The following is a 24,347-nucleotide window of genomic DNA, read 5'->3' on the forward strand; positions in this document are numbered from 1 at the left end:
ACTGGAGCGGATTTTCTCCGAGTACTTCGGTTTCCCCTGCCAATCTTCATTCCACCAAATTCTCCATCATCATAATCACCCGGGGCAGGTACAATAGGCCAATCAGTGGCCGCAGTGCCGAGTAGACCCAGTTGGACTCCCCCCCACTAAGCGAATTAAAAAACATTGTTTACCGTTGCAGTACTCTCTGCTGCAAATTGTTACATTTACAGGGTAAGAAACCACATCCCGGTAGAAGAACTTTTTTTTTACATAAATCATATCACTCACACTTGGGTAAAATGTTTCCCTTGTATGATAAAATTTTCAAATCGATTTTTCAATTGAATAATGAGTTTTGAAATTCTCAACGTGAAGAAAATATTGATTGTGGTCTTCCTGGTTATGACAGGAAAATAACAGTGATACCGCGATGACACTCGGGGGGTGGGGGGTGAGAATAAACCCTGATCTACCCTTGTACTTCAGCAGTATATGAGATTAAAATTATTATCTAAAAAGTAACAAGACATATTTCCGCAATCAACATCACATTTCTTAATGATACGTTCCAAGTGAGAGCGTCTTGCGGGGGCCGAGGGAGGGGCAACAGGAGGATCTTCTTCACTGTTTCAACCAATAGGAGAGGGAGAAGCCTCCAAGAACTTGTAACGTATTCTCCCTTGCCTCAGTTCCGCCCCGGACTGTGAGTGATGTAGGATGTGAACGTGTTCATGATCAGTGACAGCTTCCAGCTCGTGAGGTTCTCATTAAGTTCCTGCTTTAAAGTCTTAATTAAACACAGAAAAAAATATATAAAATTAGTGCTAAAAATACAGCTGTTTGAATTTCATAAATTTTACGGGTATGCTTGATTGTAACATACATTCGTGTTTAGTTCGAGACTAATATATCCACAAATGTATTAGATGAAACCAAAAGTATTCAAACATTAGTGCCTATTGTTGAGTACTGCATCCATCACTGAGGACATATTAGGGCTGTAACTAACGTGAAAGGGATTAAGAAGAATATCAACTTGGAATAAAAAACAAATGCACATCAAGACAGAAGAAGGCGACAGGCCATTGCCGACAATGTCTTACTACCCAGGGTCCGAAGCGTGCAACAGACACATCCCAGACAACGACGTGGGGTCCTCGGCGTCCTCCTCCCCGACGCGATACGAGTACCCGCCTTTCAAGTTTTGTCCAGACGCAACCTCAAGACTCATAGACCTGAGCAGGGGCAATTCCGGGCAAAGCAGCAACTCAGGGACGTTCTCGCACCACTACAGCCCATATCACCATCACCATCACCACCACGGTCCCTTGAACCAGCTACCCGCTAACTACCTGATTCCTCCTGGCTACAACGGACAAGAGTTCCTCGACAGGCAGATCAACAGACACGTGGATGATGACGCGTCCTCAATTTCGGCTCATCACTTGCAGGAAGACCAACAGCCGACGTCGTCAAAGTTATTGGACTCAGATGACGGTGAGGAGGGCGCCGCGGCGGTTGCTTCTGGGTCGGTTATCAAACTGGGAGCAGCGCGGAAGCGAAAGAGTTGCTCGACAAGACAGTTGTTCAATCAGGAGAATTGCGACAAGCACAAAGTTCGCAGGAAGTCGCAGTCATTCGAGGAGCTGCAGTCGCAGCGCGTTCAGGCGAACGTGCGCGAACGGCAGCGCACGCAGAGCCTAAACGAAGCGTTCGCGTCGTTACGGAAGATCATTCCCACTTTGCCATCGGACAAACTGTCTAAGATACAGACGCTGAAGCTGGCCGCACGCTACATCGACTTCCTGTACCAGGTGCTGCATTGCGGAGTCGGAACGGACGGGGACAACGACGGTGACGACAACACAGGTCAGCCTTCCCTCACCCCCAAATTCAATCTGAGCTCATTTCCGAAACATTCGCGATCTTAACAAGATTGGAAACAATGTACTCTGTAACGTAGTTAAGTGCGTGGAGAACCTTGAGACATTATTTTCAGAACGTTGCTTTTCTGCATACAGTGCGGTGGCATTTTATTTGAATTAAGCGAATTTGAAATAAAGCGATATAAAAATGGTAATAAACTCTTTTTATGCGCGAAGTTTGAAAAAATGGGAATCCCGAAAATTTCGGCAAGAATCACGAATGTTTTTCAAAACTTGTCTTGAATTATGCGAAGCCTTCAGGAAAGCATCACCGCATAAAATGCGACTGCACTGTATAAAATTGTATTGACGGTGTTTCACTAGTAGGCCAATATACATGAAAGAGTACATTTATTTTCTTAAGTAAATGGAGTGGGTCAATATGGACGGAAATCGCAGATGTCCGACAGCCTTCACTGAAAGCCTCCCGTAACTAGTTCCATGTAGTGGCGCCCTTATTGACAAGCCGCCAGTTGTGCAGTTATTCTAAGATACACCCAACGCTTTATGGAATCCGAATAATAATTACCGTGTCCACATGAGCCCTCCACTGGTCCATATCTTGAACCAGATCAATCCAGTACATACCACACCATCCTATCTCTCTAAGATACATCTTAATACATTATTCACCCACCTATGCCTGGGTCTCCTAGTGGTCTATTTCCTTCTGGCTTTCCCATCAATATCATATATCGCTTCTCCCCCATTCGTGCTACATGCCATGTCCATCTCATCCTCCTTGATTTGATTATTCTAATTATACTTGGAGAAGAGTATAAATTATGAAGCTACTCATTATGCAGTTTTCTACAACCTCCTGTCACTTCATCTCTGTTTGGTCCAAATATTCTTCTCAAACACCCTTCAGTCTATGTTCATCCCTTAATGTCAGAGGTCAAGTTTCACACCTATACAGAACCACAGACAAAATTATAGTTTTGTATATTCTAATTTTTATGTTTTTGGACAACAGACGAGGAGACAAAAAGCTTTTGCGCTGAATGGTAGCAAGCATTATCCGAGTTCAATCTCCTCTTAATTTCCTCCTGAATCAGGTTTTGATTTGTTATCGTCGATCCCAAATATCTGAACTGTGCCACATTTTCAAAACATCTGTTTCCTGTCTTTATGTCATGATTTTACCTTGCATTTTGGTGACGAGACAGCAACATATACTTAGTTTTCTCTGTGTTTACTTCTAGACCAACCTCTTTACTTGCGTCAATTAAAGTTTCTGTGTTTTGCTTTATGGTTTCTACATTATCACCCAGTAGATTCACATCATCGGCATAGGCCAACAGCTGATGTGTCCCGTTTAATATCAGTTCCATCTGGTTTCCCGGGATCTCCCTAATGCCATATTCTAAAGCAAATTTGAAAAGGAGTGGCGTTAAAGCATCTCCTTGTTTTAGACCATCGTGGATAGGAAATTTATCAGAGAAATGTTTACCTACTCCGACTTTACTATGCGTTTGGTTTAAACACATTTTAATCAACGCAACTAGTTTCATGGGTGTCCCAAACTCTATCAGAATACTGTACAATACTTCCCTTCTAACCGAATCATAGACTTTCTTGAAGTCTATGAATAGCTGATGTACTGTCTCATTGCACTCACATTTTTTCTCCAGCATCTGACGAATGCAAAATACTCGTATCTGATCAGTAGTTGATCTGTTACGTCAAAACCCACACTGATGATCCCAAATATATGTATGGACTTAACCTTGAGAGAAGAATATTGGAAAAAAATTTGTATGAAGTTGATAACAGTGATATCCCCCGATAATTACTGTAGTCAGTTTTATCACCTTTCTTTTAAATTGGTACAATAATAGACTCCTTCCACTGATCAGGCAATATTTACATATTTCATATAGAATGAATTCCCTTAAGGATCTTGGAACGTAATATTTCACCTCCTGCTTGAAGCAGTTCTCCCATAATTTGATCACTACCTGGCGATTTATAACGTTTCAAATTTGCAATAGCATTTTCAAACTCGAAAAGGCTAGTATCAGATATCAACGGCTCAGCTGTATGGATTTCTATCTGCCTAACATCACTGACCCTATCTGCATTCAGTAACAGAGAAGTAGTTTTCCATCTATTCAAAATGTTGTGGGAATCTACAAGCAGATCACCATTCTCATCCTTCACTAAGTTACTGCTTGGCTGGTAACCCCTCTTAAAGACATTTATTCCCCTGTACAGATCTCTAATATTCTTGTTCTTACTGTTCATTGCAAGCTCGTCAATTTTGTCTTTCAGATATTCCTTCTTTTTGTTCCTGAAATGCGTGCTAGTTTCACGTCTTATATTGTTCAGATTATCCCCATTTAACTCGCTTATTTGATGTCCAAGTAAATTTATAAATGTTACAATGTGAGAACATCGTTCTTTGACAGTAAGATTTTTGATGTGGCAAAGTTTACTACTCTAACTCCATTATCATTACTAATTTCATGCAAACTCTCATTCCCAAATGTAGATTTAAAAAGATTTCCCTACCTACTTTGGCATTAAAATCTCCTAACGAAATTTGCATGGTGTTTGGGAAATTTATCAAATACATGTTCTAGTTCTTCATAGAACCTGTCCTTCATATCACCAATTTTATCTTCTGTTGGTGCATGAATATTCAGCACATTGTTATCACACCAGGATGTACGACATCCTACCAATAACAAACCCTACCCTCTTAACTTCTGATGTGGTTCTCTTATATACGAGCAAATCTGCACCTAATTCATGATTTTCATTCCCCTTTCCACAGAAAAATGTATATTCGCCTGCTGGTTCGGTTCCACATTCTTGTCACCTGACCTCCCACTAAATCTAACTTATATTTTGAGATTTCTTCCACCACTGCCCAGAGCGAACCTGCCCTATACATAATTTTAACATTGCAAGTACCGAATCTCATATCCATTTTCTTTCGCTTATGTTGTTTATCCACGCAATCTGTCCAGGTCCGAGGCTTCTTGTGATCTTTCGTAAGAAGCTTATGCTTTTATAGGGAGGAGTAGTTAACCACACGCCCAACCCCCCAGCTGGAGGATCGCCCCTTTTCGGCTGTCCGCGAATGCTTATTCAATATATCCGCAGCTACCCTCCATATCTGGAGGCCGTCTCCTCCCTCCGCAACCCGAGGACGCGCCATGCCGTGGCGACAAGGGACCCACCTAAAATACTACAGTGTTAATTTACTCCACTGAACAGGAGCCGGTATAGTGACGGGCTACAGACTGGACGGCCGGGATTCGATTCTCGGCATGGCAAGAATTTTATAATGTCCATAGCATCGAGACCGACTCCGGACCCACCCAGCCTGCAATATAATGGGCACTGGGACAATTTCCCCGAGGGTAAAGCGGTCGGAGCGTGAGGCTAACAAGTCACGTCCATCTCGTGCCTAGGTCAAAAATGGTGGAGCTGTACCACCACTCCCTCATATGTCTTCAAGGCACAGTGCTTAATAATTAAGCATAGGGAAAATATTTACCTCTTTACTCCACAGAATATAGTCCATCAGAAACTAATAATAGATCGAAAGGTAAAATTCAAGGGTGAATAAGTCAGGATGCTGAGAGCTATACATGAGAACGGATGGGAGAAATGGAAAATTAATTCGCAATTTTAATCGGAAGAATAAAAAGGACCAGGCCACTTTGCAGATTCACACGCAGAGATAGGTATAATACTAAAATGGCTTTAAGGGAATAGGGTGTGGCTCAGCAGAGGCTTTTGAGAGAAGAGAGAAAATTTCTTGAATTAAGCGAGAATCCGTTTCTCAAAGAATACTGCGTCAAGGGCTTAGTTACCTTCCAAAGTCCGAGATTCATTTCAATAGTATTCATATGTACAAATTAGGCCAACACCCGTCAATGAGTCCATCCTACCCTGTTCCTACCAAATGGCGCGTTGTAGAAAAAGTAGTAAAGTTATAGTATGTTACTCTTGGAGGGGAAATCTGGGAAAATTCCTTTTGCTATTGCAGGCAGGGGTTCCAGCATTTCATCATTCTTGACCTCCCCTATGGAAGCAGTGGGGGAGTAGTGACAACGAATGTGATCTATACATATCTCATAGCAAGCCTGACCAAACTCAGAGATTTAAATGTAACCACCATGAAACAAACTCTGTGGCTTTAGTCAGCAAGCGAACTATACCGACCGAGCGACCGCCGCTTGTCGGCGAAGTTAGTGCCAACTTTAGCGGACAGAGGGTGTCGCGTGGTCATCGTAACGAATCCCCACGGCAGTTAATCTCGGGTTTCTAGACCAAAGCCGCTATTTCCTTGAAATAGCTCCTCAGTTATCCTCATGAGGCTGAGTGGACACCGTTCCAGACCAACTATTTCTCAGAAAATCTGGTAGCTCCGGGAATCGACCCCGGGATCTCTGGATCTGTAGCCAGGAGCTCTGACCACTAGAACACAGAGGCGGTCAGTGTAACCGCCATGAAGAACCAAAATTGTTCATGAACTCACAGTGCCGATTTCTCAATACGGGCACGTTACTATATAAATTTAAGTTCCTAGGGCACGTAGAACACATTGCTTCTCCATTACAAATATCATTCGGTTAATACTGTCAAGGAAACTGATCGATGTTTGTTACGATAATCATATGTAACCCATAAACAAACTCAGTGGGCAAAATGCGGAATCTCTGTGGTACATGTAGTAACCATAGTAACCACTGTGTTTTAAAGGGTATTGATAGTTATATTCGACATATGACGTATTTCGATGTACCGGTACTTGTTTGTGTGCCAGGAATCGAAACGAGGACGCCGGGCTCCTGCAGTCCCAGTACCCGATTGGCTCTGATGAGTGCTTCAGCTGTGACATCATCATGCACGTACATGGCCCACGAGAGGTTAAGCTACGCCTTTAGCGTGTGGAGAATGGAGGGCGATTGGAACGGCGGAGGCCATGTCTAGCAGGTCAGTAAGAGCCACGACTTTCCAGTCGGTACTTTGAAAGAAGTGGAGCCAGGTTGGCGCAGTCGATACAGCAGAGTTCCGGTAGGTTTCAAGAATGTTCACTTCTCCACTCCATCCAGACCGGCTCTGCGGCCCACCAAACCTTCTATTCAATGAGTAGCGGGGGCTCTTTCCCCGTGGGTAAAGCGGCCGGGGTTTTAAACTGACCACTCACCTCCAACTAGTATAGAGGTCAAGAAAAATGTGGATCTATACATCCACTCCCCCATACGCCTTCACGGCATAGTGCTTAATTACTTAGGCACAGGGACAACTTTACCTTTTTTCTTCACCTACACGCATCCTCAGCGTATTGAAATGGTCCCCACTGCAGATGACAAAATTTCATTGCTGTGTTCACAAAAGCCCGTAGTGTGACCCGATCCTGAGCCAGTTAAATTCAATTCAGTGCTACACGTGGCAGTCTCGACGCCCGGGCGTTCACGGCCTGTTACAGGGATAGCTTCACCTTTTTACTTTTACGAGGACTTCATGGAGGTGAAAATGCAGATTATTGTCTTCTGTGTTATGGTACCGTGTAGTCTGGTAGGTGGAACAAACCGCCTCCATTCGTAATGCAGAAGCAACTTCAGGGTCTAAACCACGAGGAACACGCGTAATGTGTAGGCCCATAAGATCTCTGTATTGAAAACGAAATGTAACAGTAAAGTTGTCATGTGCTTAACTATTAAGCACTATGCCATGAAAGTGTATGGGGGAGTGAATGTATAGATCCGCATTTTCTTGAACTTGGCACTAGCTGGAGGTGAATGGTCAGCTTCACGCCCCGACCGCTATACCCCCGGGGAAAGAGCCCCCCGTAACTATTGGATAGGAGGTTTGGTGGACCCCAGAGCTGGTCTGGACGATGTGAAGAAGAGAAAATTGTTGACCCTACTGGGACTCGAACTTCAACTCCTAGGTCGTACAGACCGTAGCCAGTCGCTATATCGACTACGCTATCCAGGCTCCTCTGTACTAAAAGTAACACATTAAAATATGCATATTACTTATCTGAAGGTAGAATTACCCCTTTACTTAATTAAGCACCACGCCATAAAAACGTATGGAGGAGTGGAGGTATGGTTCCAAGCATTATTAGCTTCGGCCGTAGCTATAAAGAACAGATTCAAGTCCCGTCTGCTTTACCCTCGGGGAATTAACTCCAGGTACCTGCTGCATAGGAGACTGGGTAGGCTCTAGAGGCGGTTTTAACTCTGTGGAGATATGAAAAATCTCCGCCCCTGCCGCATATCGAACCCCAGTTCCCAGGTCGTCCCGCCTAGTGACGGTGCTAACTGATGAGCTCCATCGGAAACTGCCTTGGAGCCATGTTAAGCGGACTTGACGCCAGACAATGCGGTCCATTGACGATGCTATCAAGTTAACTGCATGAAAAGATTGCGTTGCATCCGACTACACCTTGATGCCACGTCACAACAATGTCCACTCTTGTTACTAAGTTAGGACGCAAGGATTTCCACGCTCTCTCGCTGCTATAGCCAATATTTTACAGCACGACAGAGAAACACAGATCCTACATTATGTCTCCAGTAAGTGCTTCTGGCTCAGTACGTAAACTTATAACTAGAGTCCGACCACAATTTTATGACCCCCGCATCACGCTCAGTCCTGTCCACCTCTGCATAGCACTGGCCGACAGTGATGTTATTGCCGTTCGTCTCGAAAGTCTCCTGTTGATCAGGCGTGTTGGCAGTAGAATGTTTTATATGAAAGCACTGTTCCTGACTGCGTTTGAATTTGACCTTCAATTCTGACCATAGTGCTTGCTTCTTCCACCTGAGATGGGGGTTGCAACGCCACAGGCAGACTTGGCTAGGGATCGTCAAATCGTATTCAGACTATAGATCTACTTAACCTTCTCCAGTGTAGTCTACCGGCCGTTCTTAAACATTGGATAGGTTATGTGGACAAGTTCCCACGGCGGTGACTATGAAGATTACTCTATATTGATACGTGACTCCAAGTAGTTTCTTACATCTTGAAGATGAAGACATCTGGTTCCTTTGAAAGACTAGTGACGGTTTACCAGACTATACCCCGTGAAATAACAGAATAGGCTGCAATAGGCAGCCCAGTCTATTTAACTAGCCAAGAAATTGACTGATCTTTATTGAACCACAAATGTAGAACCACCATGTTCATAAGAGAACGCCATTGGGCGCTATCCACAGGCAGCCGAATGCTGTTCACACCTTGGCTGACTGTTTCTAATCAGACCCTTTTCAGACTGAATAAAAGCTAGAAAAGAACTCAGTAAGGATAGTCAGTGTCACAGCCGAGATTAGAACTGGGCACCTCGCGAATAAGTCGGAAGCATTAGGACTTGATGCAGTTGCTGGGCGCCGATACACTGGTAAATACCATCTCAATGGCATCTTCTCAGTCCCTCAGTCTTCAAAGCGACCTACACCAAGAGGTGAATATGACAGCGCAGTCAACAATCAATTCTCGGGATTCGGTTCAGTTTGTCCTGTTTTTGTGTAGTAGCTTCAAGCCTTCAGTAAAAAAATCCCACGCAGATCCCAGTAAATAAGGGAAGGAGGAGCTTCTCTCTGGAGGGGAGAAGCGAAGAGGCGCTGTGTTTATTTATTTGTAGTGGGAAGGTAGACAAAAACATACCCCCATTACCCGTAGGACATACAGAGGATAAAATTTCCCTAGAGCTACAAAAACGTTCCGGTAATGACGTAAAGCTTGGAGTAAACATTCACACAGTGAATATCCCCTCTGAACATGCACAGCTGCCACAATAGCGTGGATTCGAATCCTGGACGCCAGAACTAACTGATTTTCTCCATGGCACAGAGATATCAATTCTTCAGATAACTAACTCATGGAGCAGCCTGGGGCCCTTTGTAACATTTCGCAAAAAAAAAAAATCTTTTTTTTTTTCGGTGAGGAGTTGTTAGCCCCATGCGTGAAACACCTAGCTGGAGGGCCACCCTTTGTCGGCTGTTCTCGACTGCGCATTCAGTATATTAACAGTTCGGCTTAACATGCTTAGATAGGGAAGAAATCTCCAGTATTTTATGGAAACCGCAAGTCATTTATCGTGTTCATAACAGCCCACCAATGGTCCCTGTCCTGAGCCGGATGAATCCAGTCCACATCCTTCCACGGAGACTAATAAGGTTATCAGTCTAGCATATAGATACCAGTGCTTCGAAGGAATACAGTACCTGTGCCGTGATGATGTCGGAAAATCTCACGTAGGAGACACAACTCAAACAGGCGGATAGGCTAATGATACCCATGAGGAATATTCAATAAATAAGATATGGGCTTGTGGACTGGATTCAGCTGTCTCAAGAGTGAGAGACACAAAATTTCTTGACCAGTTAATCTCCCATCAGCTTTTAGAGAAAAACTTTTCTGCTCCGTGGAATTAGTTGTACAGTCCGGGAGGGTAGGACTTCTTCACCTTCCTGCCTCAGTATTTCACGTCACGAGCCGCGTTTAACTGATCTGTTATTTATTCGATGAGAATTGGAAGTGACACGGAGCTTTGATGTCAGCTGTTTTGATGCACAGCAGCGCTACTCTTTGAAATGTGGGCGTTGAGTGACTTACACCAGTGCCGAGGGCGTTACGAGGGAGGAAGAAGGGGAAGTTAAAAAATATACAACACCTTAGACAGTATCTCTAGATTATGATTTGAGCCCTGTTCAGGGCTCAAAGGGGACATCAAAGGGGAATGAAAACGATCTATCCTACGTAGGTAGCTGGCGGCCAGTTTGTTTGCAGCTTGGCTCCAGAAACTCTTCCACGTGCTACCCCATCTGAAGGTAATTTTGAGCTGAAATTTTCAGATCAGTTACCGTTCACATAAGAATCCCAAAAAAGTATATACAGCAATTGGAAGTCAAGATAGCTCAGTCAGAATAATGACTAGGTGACCGAGGAATCGGAGTTCAGCTGGCCGCAGAAATAGGAGACATTTCTCTTTACCACAGCGCCCAGTCTCCTATCCAATGGATACCGCGGACTCTTTCCTCAGGGATGAAGCGGCCAAAGCACAAATTTGACTATATCCATCTAATGCTGAGATTGAGGATACGTGCGGCTACAGCTCCCCGCCCCTGCATGTCTGTATGGTGTGATGCTTAACCCTTAAAACACAAAGAGCGGGTCAGAGTCAATGTCAGAGTTACTTTACAACTGGCGGTTTGCCGTTAATCAGTTTGTCTTGGCGATAAGCCCCTTCAGACTCACGACCAGCCATTCTTTATGTTGAACATTTTCGGTCATAGTCCTTATGTAACATCCTCTCTGACAAGAGGATGGGTTTGTCGTTTACAATTGCTGCTGGCTCTCGCCAGCGCAGTCATTCTCAGGTCCAAGTCCCGCGGGACTTATGACCACATTTTACTGACTCAGATTCGAGACTCCCGCAACCTTAGGGCCAGGTCCCCGTATTTATATCCCCCCAAAACCGGGGAGCCTAATTAGACCCCCAGACACTGAGTTCCCTTTTCGTCACCTCTTACGACTCGCAGGGCTATGGTGGAGGTATTCGACCACGCCTCCACACGGGCTACAAAGACTGAATTAATTCTGCATAATAGATTTAACAATTCATTTCGTACCTCATAGGAAACACAATACGTATCATCTACAAAGACAACCCGACTAATGCTGTTAGGGAAACACTCGATGTTTACTGTGAGAATCATATGAAACACAATCTGTGGGCAGAATGCAGAGTTTTATTACGTTAAAACATGTGATACTTGCAGTAACCAATGGTTAATTACGCGCAGGGGCCTTGGCCTTTAGGCATACTTTCACTTTAGTTACTTTAGTTACGACTTAAGTAGGCTAGATTCAGTGTTTAGAGGTTAACGGGAATTACAACTTAAAACGAATGTTAATACAATTCAGTGAGCCAATTGTGTGTACAGAACCTGTCACTAGCAGGCCTATAAATTCTGGTTCGGCCTAGATTATATTCCCCTGTATAACCAGAAGACGAGGAAGAAGACGTAAGAAGATGCTGGATGACCTTGGAGACAGAAGAGGATATTTTTATTTGAAGGAGAAAGCTCTAGATCGCATTAAGTGGAGGAACTGTTTTGGAAGAGACTGTGGACCTGTCGTTTGACAGATTACTGATGAATGAATGAATGAATGAATGAATGAATGAATAACTCCAAGATTCTGACCATAGCGCATGAATGATGAAGTACCCTGTGACATCGTGATTATGAACTGTGGAATGTTAAGGACATTGAAGGAAACAGCCATTATTTCTTTCGGACCATTGTCTCAGAATTTGCCTGGAATGTCAGGAATCGCACTAAAACCTCGGTCAAGGCGGCCTTATCCGAAAGCGGAACACCCAGAATTCTAAGTAGGAGTACCATCCAGCATCACACATCGTCTGCTAGCTCCGAATTATGATTTTGTTTCCAGCAGTGGCGCGCAGAATCTGTTACCTACTGTTGCGTCTCCAGCACGCAAAGAACGAAGCGACCGTGAAGGCTTTGTAAATTATAATTCGATTACGTCACCACAAGACGTCATGCTTTTATTACACTCGCTGGATTCTGCAAACGGCAGGCCGATATTACACAGCAGGCAAGAGCAACATATACTCGTGTAAGCGTTATTTATCCCACCGCGGCGGCCCGGGTTCGATCCCGAGTCTGGTCAAGTGGGATTTGTGGTGGACAAAGTGGCGCTGGGGCAGGTTTTCTCGGAGTACTTCGGTTTCCCCTGCCAATCTTCATTCCACCAATTGCTCCACAATCACCCTCACGTATCATCTGGGGCTGGTACAGTAAGCTACAAGTGGCCGCATTACAAGGGACTTAGTCCCACCCCACTAGCAATAAAAAAATTGTTATTTATTATAAAATAGCATTCCTCTATTCTGTACATACATTTGATTATTCAGCATTTTGTTCTTAACGTCTTCGGAGTGGTAGACCAAATACATTGTGGGATTTGGGGATATTCTAAAACAACTGTTTAAAATACACATGTTTATATCTTGGACTACCTCTGTGGTCTAATTGTCTGAATTGTTGTCTTTCATTTCTCTCCTTTTTCCTATATAACCCTCAGATTTTCTGAGTAGTGGGTCTGGAACAGGGTCCACTGAGCCTCGTGTGGATAACTGAAGAGCTATTTCAAAGAAAAAGCGGCTCCGGTCTATAAAACCGAAATTAACGGCCGTGAGGATTCTTTGCGCTGACCACGCGACACCCTCTATCCGCTAAAGTTGGCACTAACTTCGCCGACAAGCGGCGGTCGCTCGGTCGGTATAGTTCGCTTGCGGACTACAGGCCACGGATAACACAGTAAGCGTGTGTTGTATCGGCACCACAGCTACGGGTATACAGTAAAGCGTACGTCCGGGTCTGGAGAACATATCTACAGCTCCACTCTATNACACCCTATCTTCGCTGACAGTACGCCACTGTCGAACGAGTCGGACACTGCGTGCCGTGAGAGCCGCGAAGCAGAAAGAAAAAGAAGAAGAAGAGGAGGAGAAGGAACAAGAAGAAGAAGAAGAAGAACACGATGTTTCCCAGCTAGACAGAGAACGCTTTCAGAAATGAATGACATTAACAGCTGCGGCCCAACGTTGCCAGTTCGCTACTTTAACGCGCCGATTCAAATATGTACCAACAGGTGTACACTGTCTCGAAAATTTACGGCATTTGTATCACAGAAGTAAATCGGTCGTCCCTGTNCCACTCTATCTTCGCTGACAGTACGCCACTGTGGAACCAGTCGAACGAGTCGGACACTGCGTGCCGTGAGAGCCGCGAAGCAGAAAGAAAAAGAAGAAGAGGAGGAGAAGGAACAAGAAGAAGAAGAAGACGATGTTTCCCAGCTAGACAGAGAACGCTTTCAGAAATGAATGACATTAACAGCTGCGGCCCAACGTTGCCAGTTCGCTACTTTAACGCGCCGATTCAAATATGTACCAACAGGTGTACACTGTCTCGAAAATTTACGGCATTTGTATCACAGAAGTAAATCGGTCGTCCCTGTAAGAAGTATTGAGCAATGGAGGTATAGATCCACATAACTTCTGTACTACAAGGAGGTGAGCAGTCAACTTCACGCCTCCCTGGGAGAAAGAACCCCGGCAGGCCGATATGTTGTAGAGGAAGCTGGGTAGACCCCAGAACCGGTCTGGACGCTGTGAAGAAGAGAAAAGTCTCTCCCCCTCTCTGGAATCAAACCGCAGTTCCCCAGTCATCCAGGCCAGCACCAAGCCACTATACTGACTGGAATATCCCGGCTGCACGGCGTCACATGCCAGAAGACAGTGGATCTTCATTTCAATGAGTGTTTCATGAACCTAACTGTGACAATGTGAACTCCCCAAAATAGGGGACAGTGGAGAGTTTTTGCGGCGACGGTAATGAACAGTCGAGGGCCATCTGTAGATTTTCAAGAAATGTCAGAAATTCGGGAACTGTCAAGTGGAAATTCTATTCCCTGGACATAGTTATTTACATTCGTTTGAGTGCAAAAAGTAGTGAGTGGTTTTTAATAGTGATGACTACAGTACAGAAAAATCTTAAGGCGCGTCCACATTACTCGTGTTCGTCGAGAGACTCGTCTGGCTTTTACTTGTGCCCGTAAATCTTCGTCCACACTACTTCAGTTGCTCGCCAGGCTTCGGCGCGTGAGGATCCGTATATTTACTCGTAGTGTGTATAGGCTGTAGCAGTATTTTAATTTATTGGTTATAGTTTTTAAAATTAAAAATTTTAAATTTGTCTCGTGACTTGTCATATCGTCCACATTACTCGCGAGCATAGCGAGTCACACGAGCACGAGTAACGTGGACGTGCCTTTACTTCTACTTAGAAGTGAAACAGGCCCCTGTTTAGAAATCCCTTCGTTCTATGAATATACTGACCAATTTAATTCGTATCCGTAGTTTCCATGGACGTAAGAATATAAGCCTATAAAACAACTAACACGAGACCCCGTGTTCGATCCGTGACTTCATGTGAACTCCCGTTTTTTACGAAGTCATACTGAGCATGTTTTCTTCAGGTTTCTTCGGTTTCCCCCCGGTGATTACTATTTCATCATTGCTTCATTATCATCTATCGCCGTCTGCCTGATGTATGCGATAGTAATATTCATCAGACAGGGCGTTATTACATCCTCGGACTTCAAGTTGCATCTCGTACTTGAGTGGTCAGATAATAAGGACGTAAAAGGCAAAGGTAAAGCTATCCCTGTAATAGGCCATGGAGGCCCATAGGGTTGTGAGACGTCGAGGTTCCCACATTTTCTAGACAATCGGCTACAGATGGCGGTAAGGTTGTCAGCTTTACTCGCCGGCCGCCCTTTACCCCCCAGGAAGATTCCTGGTACTCATTTCTGTTAAAGACCGAGTCGACCACTGGGCCATAGTGCGACTGGAAAGATTAGGTATATTGAAAAATCCAATGACCTCACCGGAAATTAACCCACGACCTTCCGGCTTGCGGCATAACGCCTCGAGCAACTGCAAAACCACCTGCCCTGAATAAGGATGTAAATGTAGTCAGATATATTACAATAGCCTATATATCTCAAAATGTCACAGATCTTCCCTTCAATTTGCATCTGATGCTCAGTAAATTAGCAATTTCGGCTTCAGTCATGTGACATCATCCAACCAATAAAGTAGTTAAGTTCACCCACAAGGATAGACTTCTTACAGTTGTCAAAGTTTATAAATTAATAAATTTGTTTATGGACAAAACAATGTTCAGACCTATATTACCGTATTTACGCATGTATAGGCCGCACATTTTTTGCCAAAAATTCAAGAGGAAAACTGGGGTGCGGCTTATATTCGAAATCACACTTCATTTAAAAAGAAATATATTCATAATTAGTAATACAGGGTGTTCTACTCCTGAAATAATATTCCAAGAAAATTATTTTTCCTATCATTTCTGTCTGAAAATTGTGCTGCGGCCTATACACGCACGCGGCCTGTACATGCGTAAATACGGTATTATCAAATCCAATGAACGAATGAACGAAACGACTCAGGTTATACTTATAGAAATTAATTTCAAATGTTCCTATAAATATTTGAATAAAATGCTTATTAAAAGGAACTGTACTTAGTTTATATATTTCAGTAAATGTAAATTTCTGTGAATTTTCGTTTTAAATCACCTGAAACACAACACAAAGCTGACCGATTTTTCTCTTTTTCTCACAGTCTGCCATGCAAGTGGAGCCATACGGAAAGAAGCAACGAAAAGTGACGGCTATGCAGTAACCAAGGAACACAAAGTCGCGAGAGAGAGAGAAGACAATCGACTTGTTTTACGCGGCTTTCAGTGAACCAATGAACAATTATTTTTGTATATGTGTAGGACTTTGTAGGACATTAGTACTTTAGGTTAGTTCATCCACCTTTTCATTGAAAGAATCTTGAACCTGTACGGCTGAAATCAACACGTAATAAACAGAAAAAGAGACAATGTGATTAAATTTAATGTTACGAAATATCTTCTTTCCTCTCTGGCTGCAACAGGTGTGCAGTTCCACATAACTGGCTAACTCCATGCGCCTAACAGTCGCTCAGCTCGTCAGTCAAATGCCATGATTACCACCACAAGAACCTATCCATAACCAGACGAAATCCAATCTATAGCCACACAGATTATTTCTTTAAAATTTAGTTTAAATACTATCCTCCCATACATGCGGTAGCGTAGTTGGTTGAGGAACTATGCTACAATCCGGAAGGTCGCGGGATCGAATCCCGATGAGGTGGATTTTTACTATTTACTTACTCCTTCCAGCCGCACTATGGCCCGGGGGTCGACTCAGCCTCTAACAGAAATTAATACCAGGAATATTCCTGGGGGTAAAGGGCGGCCGGCGCGTAAGGGTGACCTCACCGCCATCTGTGAGCCGACTGTCTAGAAAATGTGGGAACCTCAACATCTCACAATCCGTGGGCCTCCAAGGCCTGTTACAGGAATACTTTTACCTTAATTTTACCCATGCAGCCTATTTATATGTTTCTTAATATTTTCTGAATACCTAACGAGAGTTAAGCCGATCACAGTGGACGCGCGGTCTAAGGCATGAATTATCTTCTACAGCTCGAAAACTGAGGTCGTGAGTTCGGATCCCACTCGAGGCATGGATGTCTGTGAGCGTTTATTCTGTGTGTAGGCAGCGGCCTGGCGACGGGCTGATCCCCCATCCAAGGCGTCCTACCGACTGTGTATAGGATAAAGAAACTGAAAAGTGGACAAGATCGAGTCATAGAAGAAAAAAATAGAAATTATTTTCTTGAATACCCAGGCTAGCTGGCACTGCCCAGGCTCTGGATAAATTCCATGCATGAATCTGAAGTATCTTGTCGTCTGCGTCGTATGCCACCCTTTCCCCCATCGGGTTTTTCACCCTCTTTGTCTATCTGTCTGTTTCATGCTTCAAAGGATTAAGACACCCGTGCGGGACAGTTTCCCCTGTTGGGGCCCAGAGCAACCCAATATAAATTTATACCTTTCTGAAAATCTCAGAGCTCGTAAAGTACAGATTTGTAAGGCGATACAGAACGGAACTCAAGGTCGAGAGGGTAATACTGCAGTTTCGTGTACGTGAAATCCAGGGTTTCAGTCTCGGCCCAGAGGCCGACTATCCTGAGTGAGGCTTTTAGTAGCTCAGTCCCTCCAGGCAAATTCCGGGATAGTATCTCCCTCAAAGTAGGCCACGACCCCTTCCCCCATCTCTTCAAATTTATTATTCACTAATAATCTTACCATTCGACGTTATATAGACCGAACTACTAAGAGCGTCGTTAAAATAAGTAATAAATAATTAAAATAGACCCAGAACAAATCCATCTTTCGTCATGTGCCATATATATATATGTATATATATATTTACACTGTCTTTTCAATATAAGTTTTCACGAATAAGGGTGCAAAGCAAGGTAAAGGTGTCCCTGTGCTTAACTAATTAAGCATTACGCTGTGAAAGCGTATGGGGGAGTTGACATATAGAATATTTTCTTGACCTCGGCACTAGTTGGAGGTGAGTGGTCAGCTTCAAGACCCGGCCGCTTCACCCCCNGTGGGCCTCCAAGGCCTGTTACAGGAATACTTTTACCTTAATTTTACCCATGCAGCCTATTTATATGTTTCTTAATATTTTCTGAATACCTAACGAGAGTTAAGCCGATCACAGTGGACGCGCGGTCTAAGGCATGAATTATCTTCTACAGCTCGAAAACTGAGGTCGTGAGTTCGGANTGGGCCCCAGAACCAGTCTGAACGATGTGGAGAAGAGAAAGTTCTTGAACCTACTGGGATTCGAACACCGACCCCTCGGCCATTCAGCCCGTAAGCAGTTGCTATACCGACTGCGCTATCCTGCGTCCCCTAATAATATTTATTATTCAAATCTTGAATCTGGAAACGTAATTGTACTGTTTGTGGAAATGATACATATGCACAATTTTGACCTGTAAGTAGTTGGGTCGTAGCAATGAAAAAAGGTTAATTATCCGATTGAAAGTTAGGGATCACAGTAATGAACTACCATCAGTACAGCCCCATGAACGAGCAAGACGCCGTCCCACTTTTGGGGCTGGAGAGCAAAACTGATGGAAGCATGTGTACAGAGAGTTGATAAAACATTTCGACAGGCTGCTTTATAAATTTAGATGAATTTCCTTTGGCAAAGCTTTGGTTTGCTTGTTGCCAGCAAGAAATATGTCTTCCGGGCGGCACTTACTGAACGAACGTGATGAATGCAGACGCCTACAAACGAGCAAAGTAACATATCGAAATTCCTTGAAGTTCACTTTCTTCTCGTTCGTAATTCCGTGTAGTCTGGCAGATCCTTATCAGCTCTTTGGAAGAACCTGTTACCTCGATCTGCAGCGTACAAGACAAAGCCAATGGTAGGAAAAGTGGCAAGGATATGCACAGGAGAAGAACAGAAACCTCACTGAACCGATAGGGGTAAAGAGACAGAGAAAGTCGTGCCATAGTTCAGGCGGTTAGTCGCCGGCTTCCCACTGCGGCGGCCCGGGTTCGACCACAAGTCACGTCATGTCGGAGTTTACTTCGGTTTCCCCTGCCAATTCTCATTCCACCGATTGCTCCACACTAATTATCTATCGTCCGGGGTTGGTACAGTAGGCCAGTTAGTGACCGACGTACCAAGTGGACTCAGTCTCACCCCCACCCCAAGAAACAAGAACTCCGTAGCCTGTAGTCGGCAAGCGAACTATACCAACCGAGCTACCGCTGCTTGTCGGCGAAGTTAGTCCCAACTTTTGTGGATAGAGGATGTCATAGGCAGCGCAACGGATCCCCATGGCCGTTAATCTCGGTTTTCTAGACCGGAGATGTTATTTCCTCGAAATAGGTCCTCAATTATCATCACGAGGCTGAGTGGACCCTGTTCCAGACCCACTACTTCTCGGAAAATTTGGTAGCGCCGGAATTCGAAACCAGGAACTCCGACCACTAGAACACAGAGGCGGTCAGAAGAAACAAGAAGCTAAAAGAACAACGTGAAGAATACTAGCCCATTAAAGAGCCGTTTTCCAAAGGCAGAGTGACTCAAAGAAACACATAGTACTAAGTACACAGAAATCAGGAGAACAGGATAACGAAATAGTGCTCATAGTGACCATCTGCAGAGGGAAAGTGAATCAGAGAGAAAGACAAAACACTAATGGTAGAGCACAAGCAGGAGGGTCCTCCGAAACTTCGGTACAGTCTACCAGGAAACACGTCACATCCCAGAAGGCTGCAAGCTTCATAATCACCGCTGAGAGAACCTCAGATCTAACACCAAGGGATAGCAGCCTCCGTAGTCTAGGGGTAACGTTCCCACCTCATGACTCAAGGTACGCGGGTTCAAACCCGGCGGAGGTCGTGGAATTTTTAAGGGCGGAAAAATTCAGGGAACAAGTCCTCCGGGAGGGACTTTAAGCCGTGGGTCCCGTGTCGTAGATTTACGGCACGTAAAAGAACCTCATGCCTCTAGGAGACCTCTGAGCTATATTTGGCCAAAAAGTTTCCCGCCCAAGTAGTTTCCAATGCCTCCGGTAGGTGGGGGAAGTATTAGGTACCACTGCCAGAGGAGGTGGGACCTCTCTGACAGAAAGGGACTAACTATTAGATACCACTGCCAGTAGAAGATTGGAACCTCGCTGGCAGAAAGGGGCTGATAGTAAGCACCAGTACCGGTAGGGGATGGAGACTGTAGAAATTAAAAGGGGGACGTACAATAGACTATTAGTCGCGGTGCATGGGGAAACCCACCCCCTCAATACTGAATAACTGAACACCACGGGATCAATCTGGGTAGAGCGCGCCTTCCTGAAAGTAGTTTAAGTGGCGACGCTGTGTTGCTAAATTTAAAGTTCAGAGCGAAACGAATGGTCAGTTATATTTTTAATGAGTTTATTTATAAATTTCAACAAGCCTCCAGAAATAAATTCTTGGCCTAAATGTATTAGAGAGCTGAGATTTTTGGATTTTCATAAGAGTCGTTACAAAGATTACTGTCTTCTGGAGTATCACGCTTACCAGACTACAAGGCGTCACATCCCAGATAACAAAAATATTATTAGTTGTTTAACAATACCGACTCAACCATAGCGCCCCAGGTTGCTTCAGACATTTCTGTGCGTATTTATCATGAAGTGCAGGAAATGAATGCATGACGTAAAGGCTATTTCTTATCAACCATCTGAAACCATGTTGTCACGTATTCGGGGTTTGCGTGACGAATAATAATGGGTTCTGGAACTAATGACTGGATTTATTGGCATTTCTTTACAATTACAATCAATTACAACAGCTCACAGATTGAACTCACTGCTGACTCCCTCACTACTCTCGGACTGATCTCTACTGACCTCGAATTCAAGAATGCACTGCCTTTTATAACTGCCACGCGGCCGGGATAGAAGTCAATTCGAACAATTCCTCTGTTCTTCTGCGTTGTCATGGGAATGCTTTTGTTTAGCGACTTGCTACCTTGCAACGACTCGTTCACTGTTATTCGTTGTTAACGGAAAATAGTCGTTAATATTCGTTGCCGCAGAAACATGATTACCGAGCCGTTGTCTAGCAATGGACGTGTGCTCCGACTTTCAGCCGTCATGTCACAATATGTTTAATCTCCGGAACAAGTGGCGGATTACTGTGAGCACTTTAATGAATATTAAGTTTCTTGAGCAAGTGAACAGCTACGACTTTTAGGTCGGTTGACACTTAGAGCCATAGTTGACGCACCTTGGTACGTGTCAAACCAATCTCTTCACACCGACCTCAAGATCCCATATGTAAGAACCGTAATCACAGACAGAATCCAAAAACATTATCAGAAACTGGAATCTCACCCCAACAACGCAATAGAAGCTCTCCTTCAACCTACACAATACAGAAGACTAAGACGAACTTGGCCAAACGATCTCCAGGAAAACTGAGGTGTAATCGATGGATTACAGCTCTTCAAGCCAACCTAGTACAATAGAATAATTATTGTACATGACAGCAAATTAGCTCATAGAATGTAAATTCAGATTGCTAATAAATGATAAATAAAAAAAAAAAAAAGGTCGGTTGACCTAGGCATCTTTGTTTCGGGTGCGTTGCCAGAAGCGCCATTATCGTGTGTAGGTGCAGTGGAGATGCGTGCGAGTGAACTCGCCTAGGCCTACTAGCTGTGTCCTCAGACCGTTTTATGTTCACAGCAGAGAAATAGAGCAAACAAACGAGCAGCGTCACCCAGAATTAAACAGGCGTGATGACATTGTTACATGCAGGCACAGTGCGTAGTTAAACGCTGCCGCAAGTGGCCATAGACGTGGGCCACTATACCTGATAAACAGGCATGAATCTTCCCTGGTCACGTGATTCAGTTGGCCAAGAAATGCCCCGAATGCCCATCGCCGAACTCTATCCCGAGACACTTCGATCGGGTTCCTGTCTTCACAACCTCTTTCTCGTAAGATCCGCTTTTGGCCCACTTTCCCGAAGTAGGCTTATGAGATCTCCATCCTGTCTGTCTGTGTCTGTGAATCCCCATCAAGTTTTGAATGCCTCAGCCAGTCTTTAAGAAACTTAGTACGTATGTCATGGCATCTGAACCAATCTCGACGGCGTAATTCATAAATATTTCCTTTCAGTCTGTGTGTCTGTATGTCTATCCCTCTAACAGACCTAAGGCAACGGCTCGGTTAAGTTTATCCCTCCATTCGGTGCTAGGCAACGGCTAGGTAAACATGTTACAGCGGCAACAAATACACACAACAACAGAGGAATTGTTGGACGCTTGATTTCCCATGAGGTCAGTGTCATGTGTCATATCAAAGGAGATTCTGTGGGTCTGTGTATCACCTTATCGTTGCTAGTAAACAATTCAGTAAAGACGTTTCGTCGGCAACGAAGCATTGTTTTCGACGTCATTTTCTATGCGGTCCGTGTCGAATAAAAATAAAGTAGGCGATTAGTTCTTCCCACAACTTCTTGTAATAAGCTATTATCCTCCCATCTATGTCTAGGTCTCCAAAACAGTCTAAAACTTTAACAAGATTGTAGAAGTATTCAGTGTACACTTAAGCCCGTTAGGTTAGAGGAAGTATATGACATGCTAAGTTCAATGCCCAAGTATTCATTGCAATATGAAATAATATTTTGAGCATTTATTCAGGTAAGTTGAAAAAGTATTTCTGCTGTCATGTAATAATATATTTAAATTAAACATATATTTATATCCTTATACATAGAGCTACAACCCGCCCAAGGAGTCCTACCGAATGTGTAAGATCTATAAAAACCGAAGTGAACGGAGAAGTTCATGGAGGCAGGCCTAGGCCCGCTGGGGCTGTAGTGCCAAAGAAAAAAAAATATACAGCTACAAAGTTAGATGGAAGGAAGTTTCTCTTAATTATTTTGGAGAAGAAGAAATTTCGGAATCTCTCGGTGTGTTCGGAAACCCAATTTTATTCAACATGCAGTAGAAAATGGAACATGAGAATGCACGCATAAAGTAACAATTGTTTATTTCGAAAATAACAAGCTTTACGGAAAAGTGTATTAGACATAAAACATGTATTTAATTTTTTTATACAACTTTTTAGCGAAACAATTCTCACTCGGACAAATATTTAACGAGTATCACTCCCGAAATAGGGGGAAAATCGCATGTAGGTCTTCACGTAAATTTTCCATTACTGTTGTATAATTGTAATCACAACTGGGACGTTCGGACAAATTTTAGCAAAACTCGTCACCATATTTCACGAAACTCCATTCGACGGATCTCTGATTGTATTGTGTGTATAGGCGAATGGACGGAAATGACAGAGAGAACTTAATAGGCGCTCCGTGAGGTTGAGAACTTCAGAAAAGTTGCGTTTCTTTAGTTAAATATTAGAAGATGAAAAAAAATATCAAATATAAAATACGTACAATACGTGTCAGTTAAATATAACACCTTCGTTAGTAACCTTTCAGCGTACATCACAATCTCCATGGTAGGCTCGAGGAAACGGTATGGTTGGACCAAGTCAAAGTCTGAGTGAAGCTGCAAGTAAGGAGACTAAGGTACATTAATCCAGATAAAAATACAAACAAACGTGTATTAATAGCGGATGTGACGTTGAATGACAGGCAAGACTGGCGCTGCGCTACGCTTGGCCGGAAACAACGTCCTGGTGACCGCCACATACGATGCCTCAAAAGACGACGAATCTATATGAGAAATATTTCGTGTTCTCTTATACACGGTGCTCAAAAAAGTGGCACTCCATTATATTATTTTTTTTATTGCTAGTGGGGTGGGACTAAGTCCCTTGTACTGCGGCCACTTCTGGCCTATTGTCCCAGCCCGAGATGATATGTGAGGGTGATTGTGGAACAACTGATGGAATGAAGATTGGCAGGGGAAACCGAAGTACTCGGAGAAAACCTGCCCCAGCGCCACTTTGTCCACCACAAATCCCACTTGACCAGACCCGGGATCGAACCCGGGCTGTCGCGGTGGGAAGCCAGCGACTAACAGCTTCAGCTATGGCGCGGCCCCACTATAAACATAATCAAAATGATTGCACACAACTTTACGCCACAAGGAGTCCCCAGAATTATTGTCTTACAGGCGCTAAATCGGTTTCCCAATTCAGTGCATAGACCTGTTTTAATATACGAAGTTTTCACGGCGGGGGACTTCCATTATAGTCAACTGGTCCCTATACTGAGCCAAATAAGTCCTGTCTACGTCATTCCTATTTATTTCTTTAAGATACATTCTACTATTATTCTAGCATCTATGGCTAGATCTTCTGACCAAAACTTTGTATGAATTTCTCATCCTCTCATACGTCTTACATGTACCGTTCAACTCATCCTGTTTGAGTCGATAATTCTAATAATATTCCGGAGTTTTTCCCCACGTTAATACAAG

General features: G+C 43.8%; 2 protein-coding genes across 3 annotated transcripts in view; one reads left to right on the forward strand and one right to left on the reverse strand.

The window, feature by feature from the left end:
* The window catches only part of LOC111868486 (asparagine synthetase [glutamine-hydrolyzing]), a 197,989-nt gene that overhangs the window by 148,118 nt on the left and 25,524 nt on the right, over window positions 1–24,347 (reverse strand). The gene's annotated exons all lie outside the window — the stretch shown is intronic.
* Window positions 680–16,374, forward strand: LOC111868491 (protein twist). The gene is made up of 3 exons (XM_023859177.2): window positions 680–1,851; window positions 6,691–6,860; window positions 16,117–16,374. The coding sequence occupies exons 1-2, from the start codon at window positions 1,035–1,037 to the stop codon at window positions 6,855–6,857; spliced, it is 984 nt and encodes a 327-aa protein (XP_023714945.1). The 5' UTR covers window positions 680–1,034; the 3' UTR covers window positions 6,858–6,860; window positions 16,117–16,374.

The sequence above is a fragment of the Cryptotermes secundus genome, unplaced genomic scaffold (assembly GCF_002891405.2).
Source record: "Cryptotermes secundus unplaced genomic scaffold, Csec_1.0 scaffold203, whole genome shotgun sequence".
In the NCBI taxonomy this organism is placed as follows: Eukaryota; Metazoa; Arthropoda; class Insecta; order Blattodea; family Kalotermitidae; genus Cryptotermes; species Cryptotermes secundus.

Excerpts from the sequence above, each read along its gene's own strand:
- LOC111868491 (XM_023859177.2), top strand. The coding sequence starts at position 1,035 with ATGCACATCAAGACAGAAGAAGGCGACAGGCCATTGCCGACAATGTCT. Across the intron at positions 1,852-6,690 it reads CGACGGTGACGACAACACAG|GAATCGAAACGAGGACGCCG; the intron begins GTCAGCCTTCCC and ends TTTGTGTGCCAG.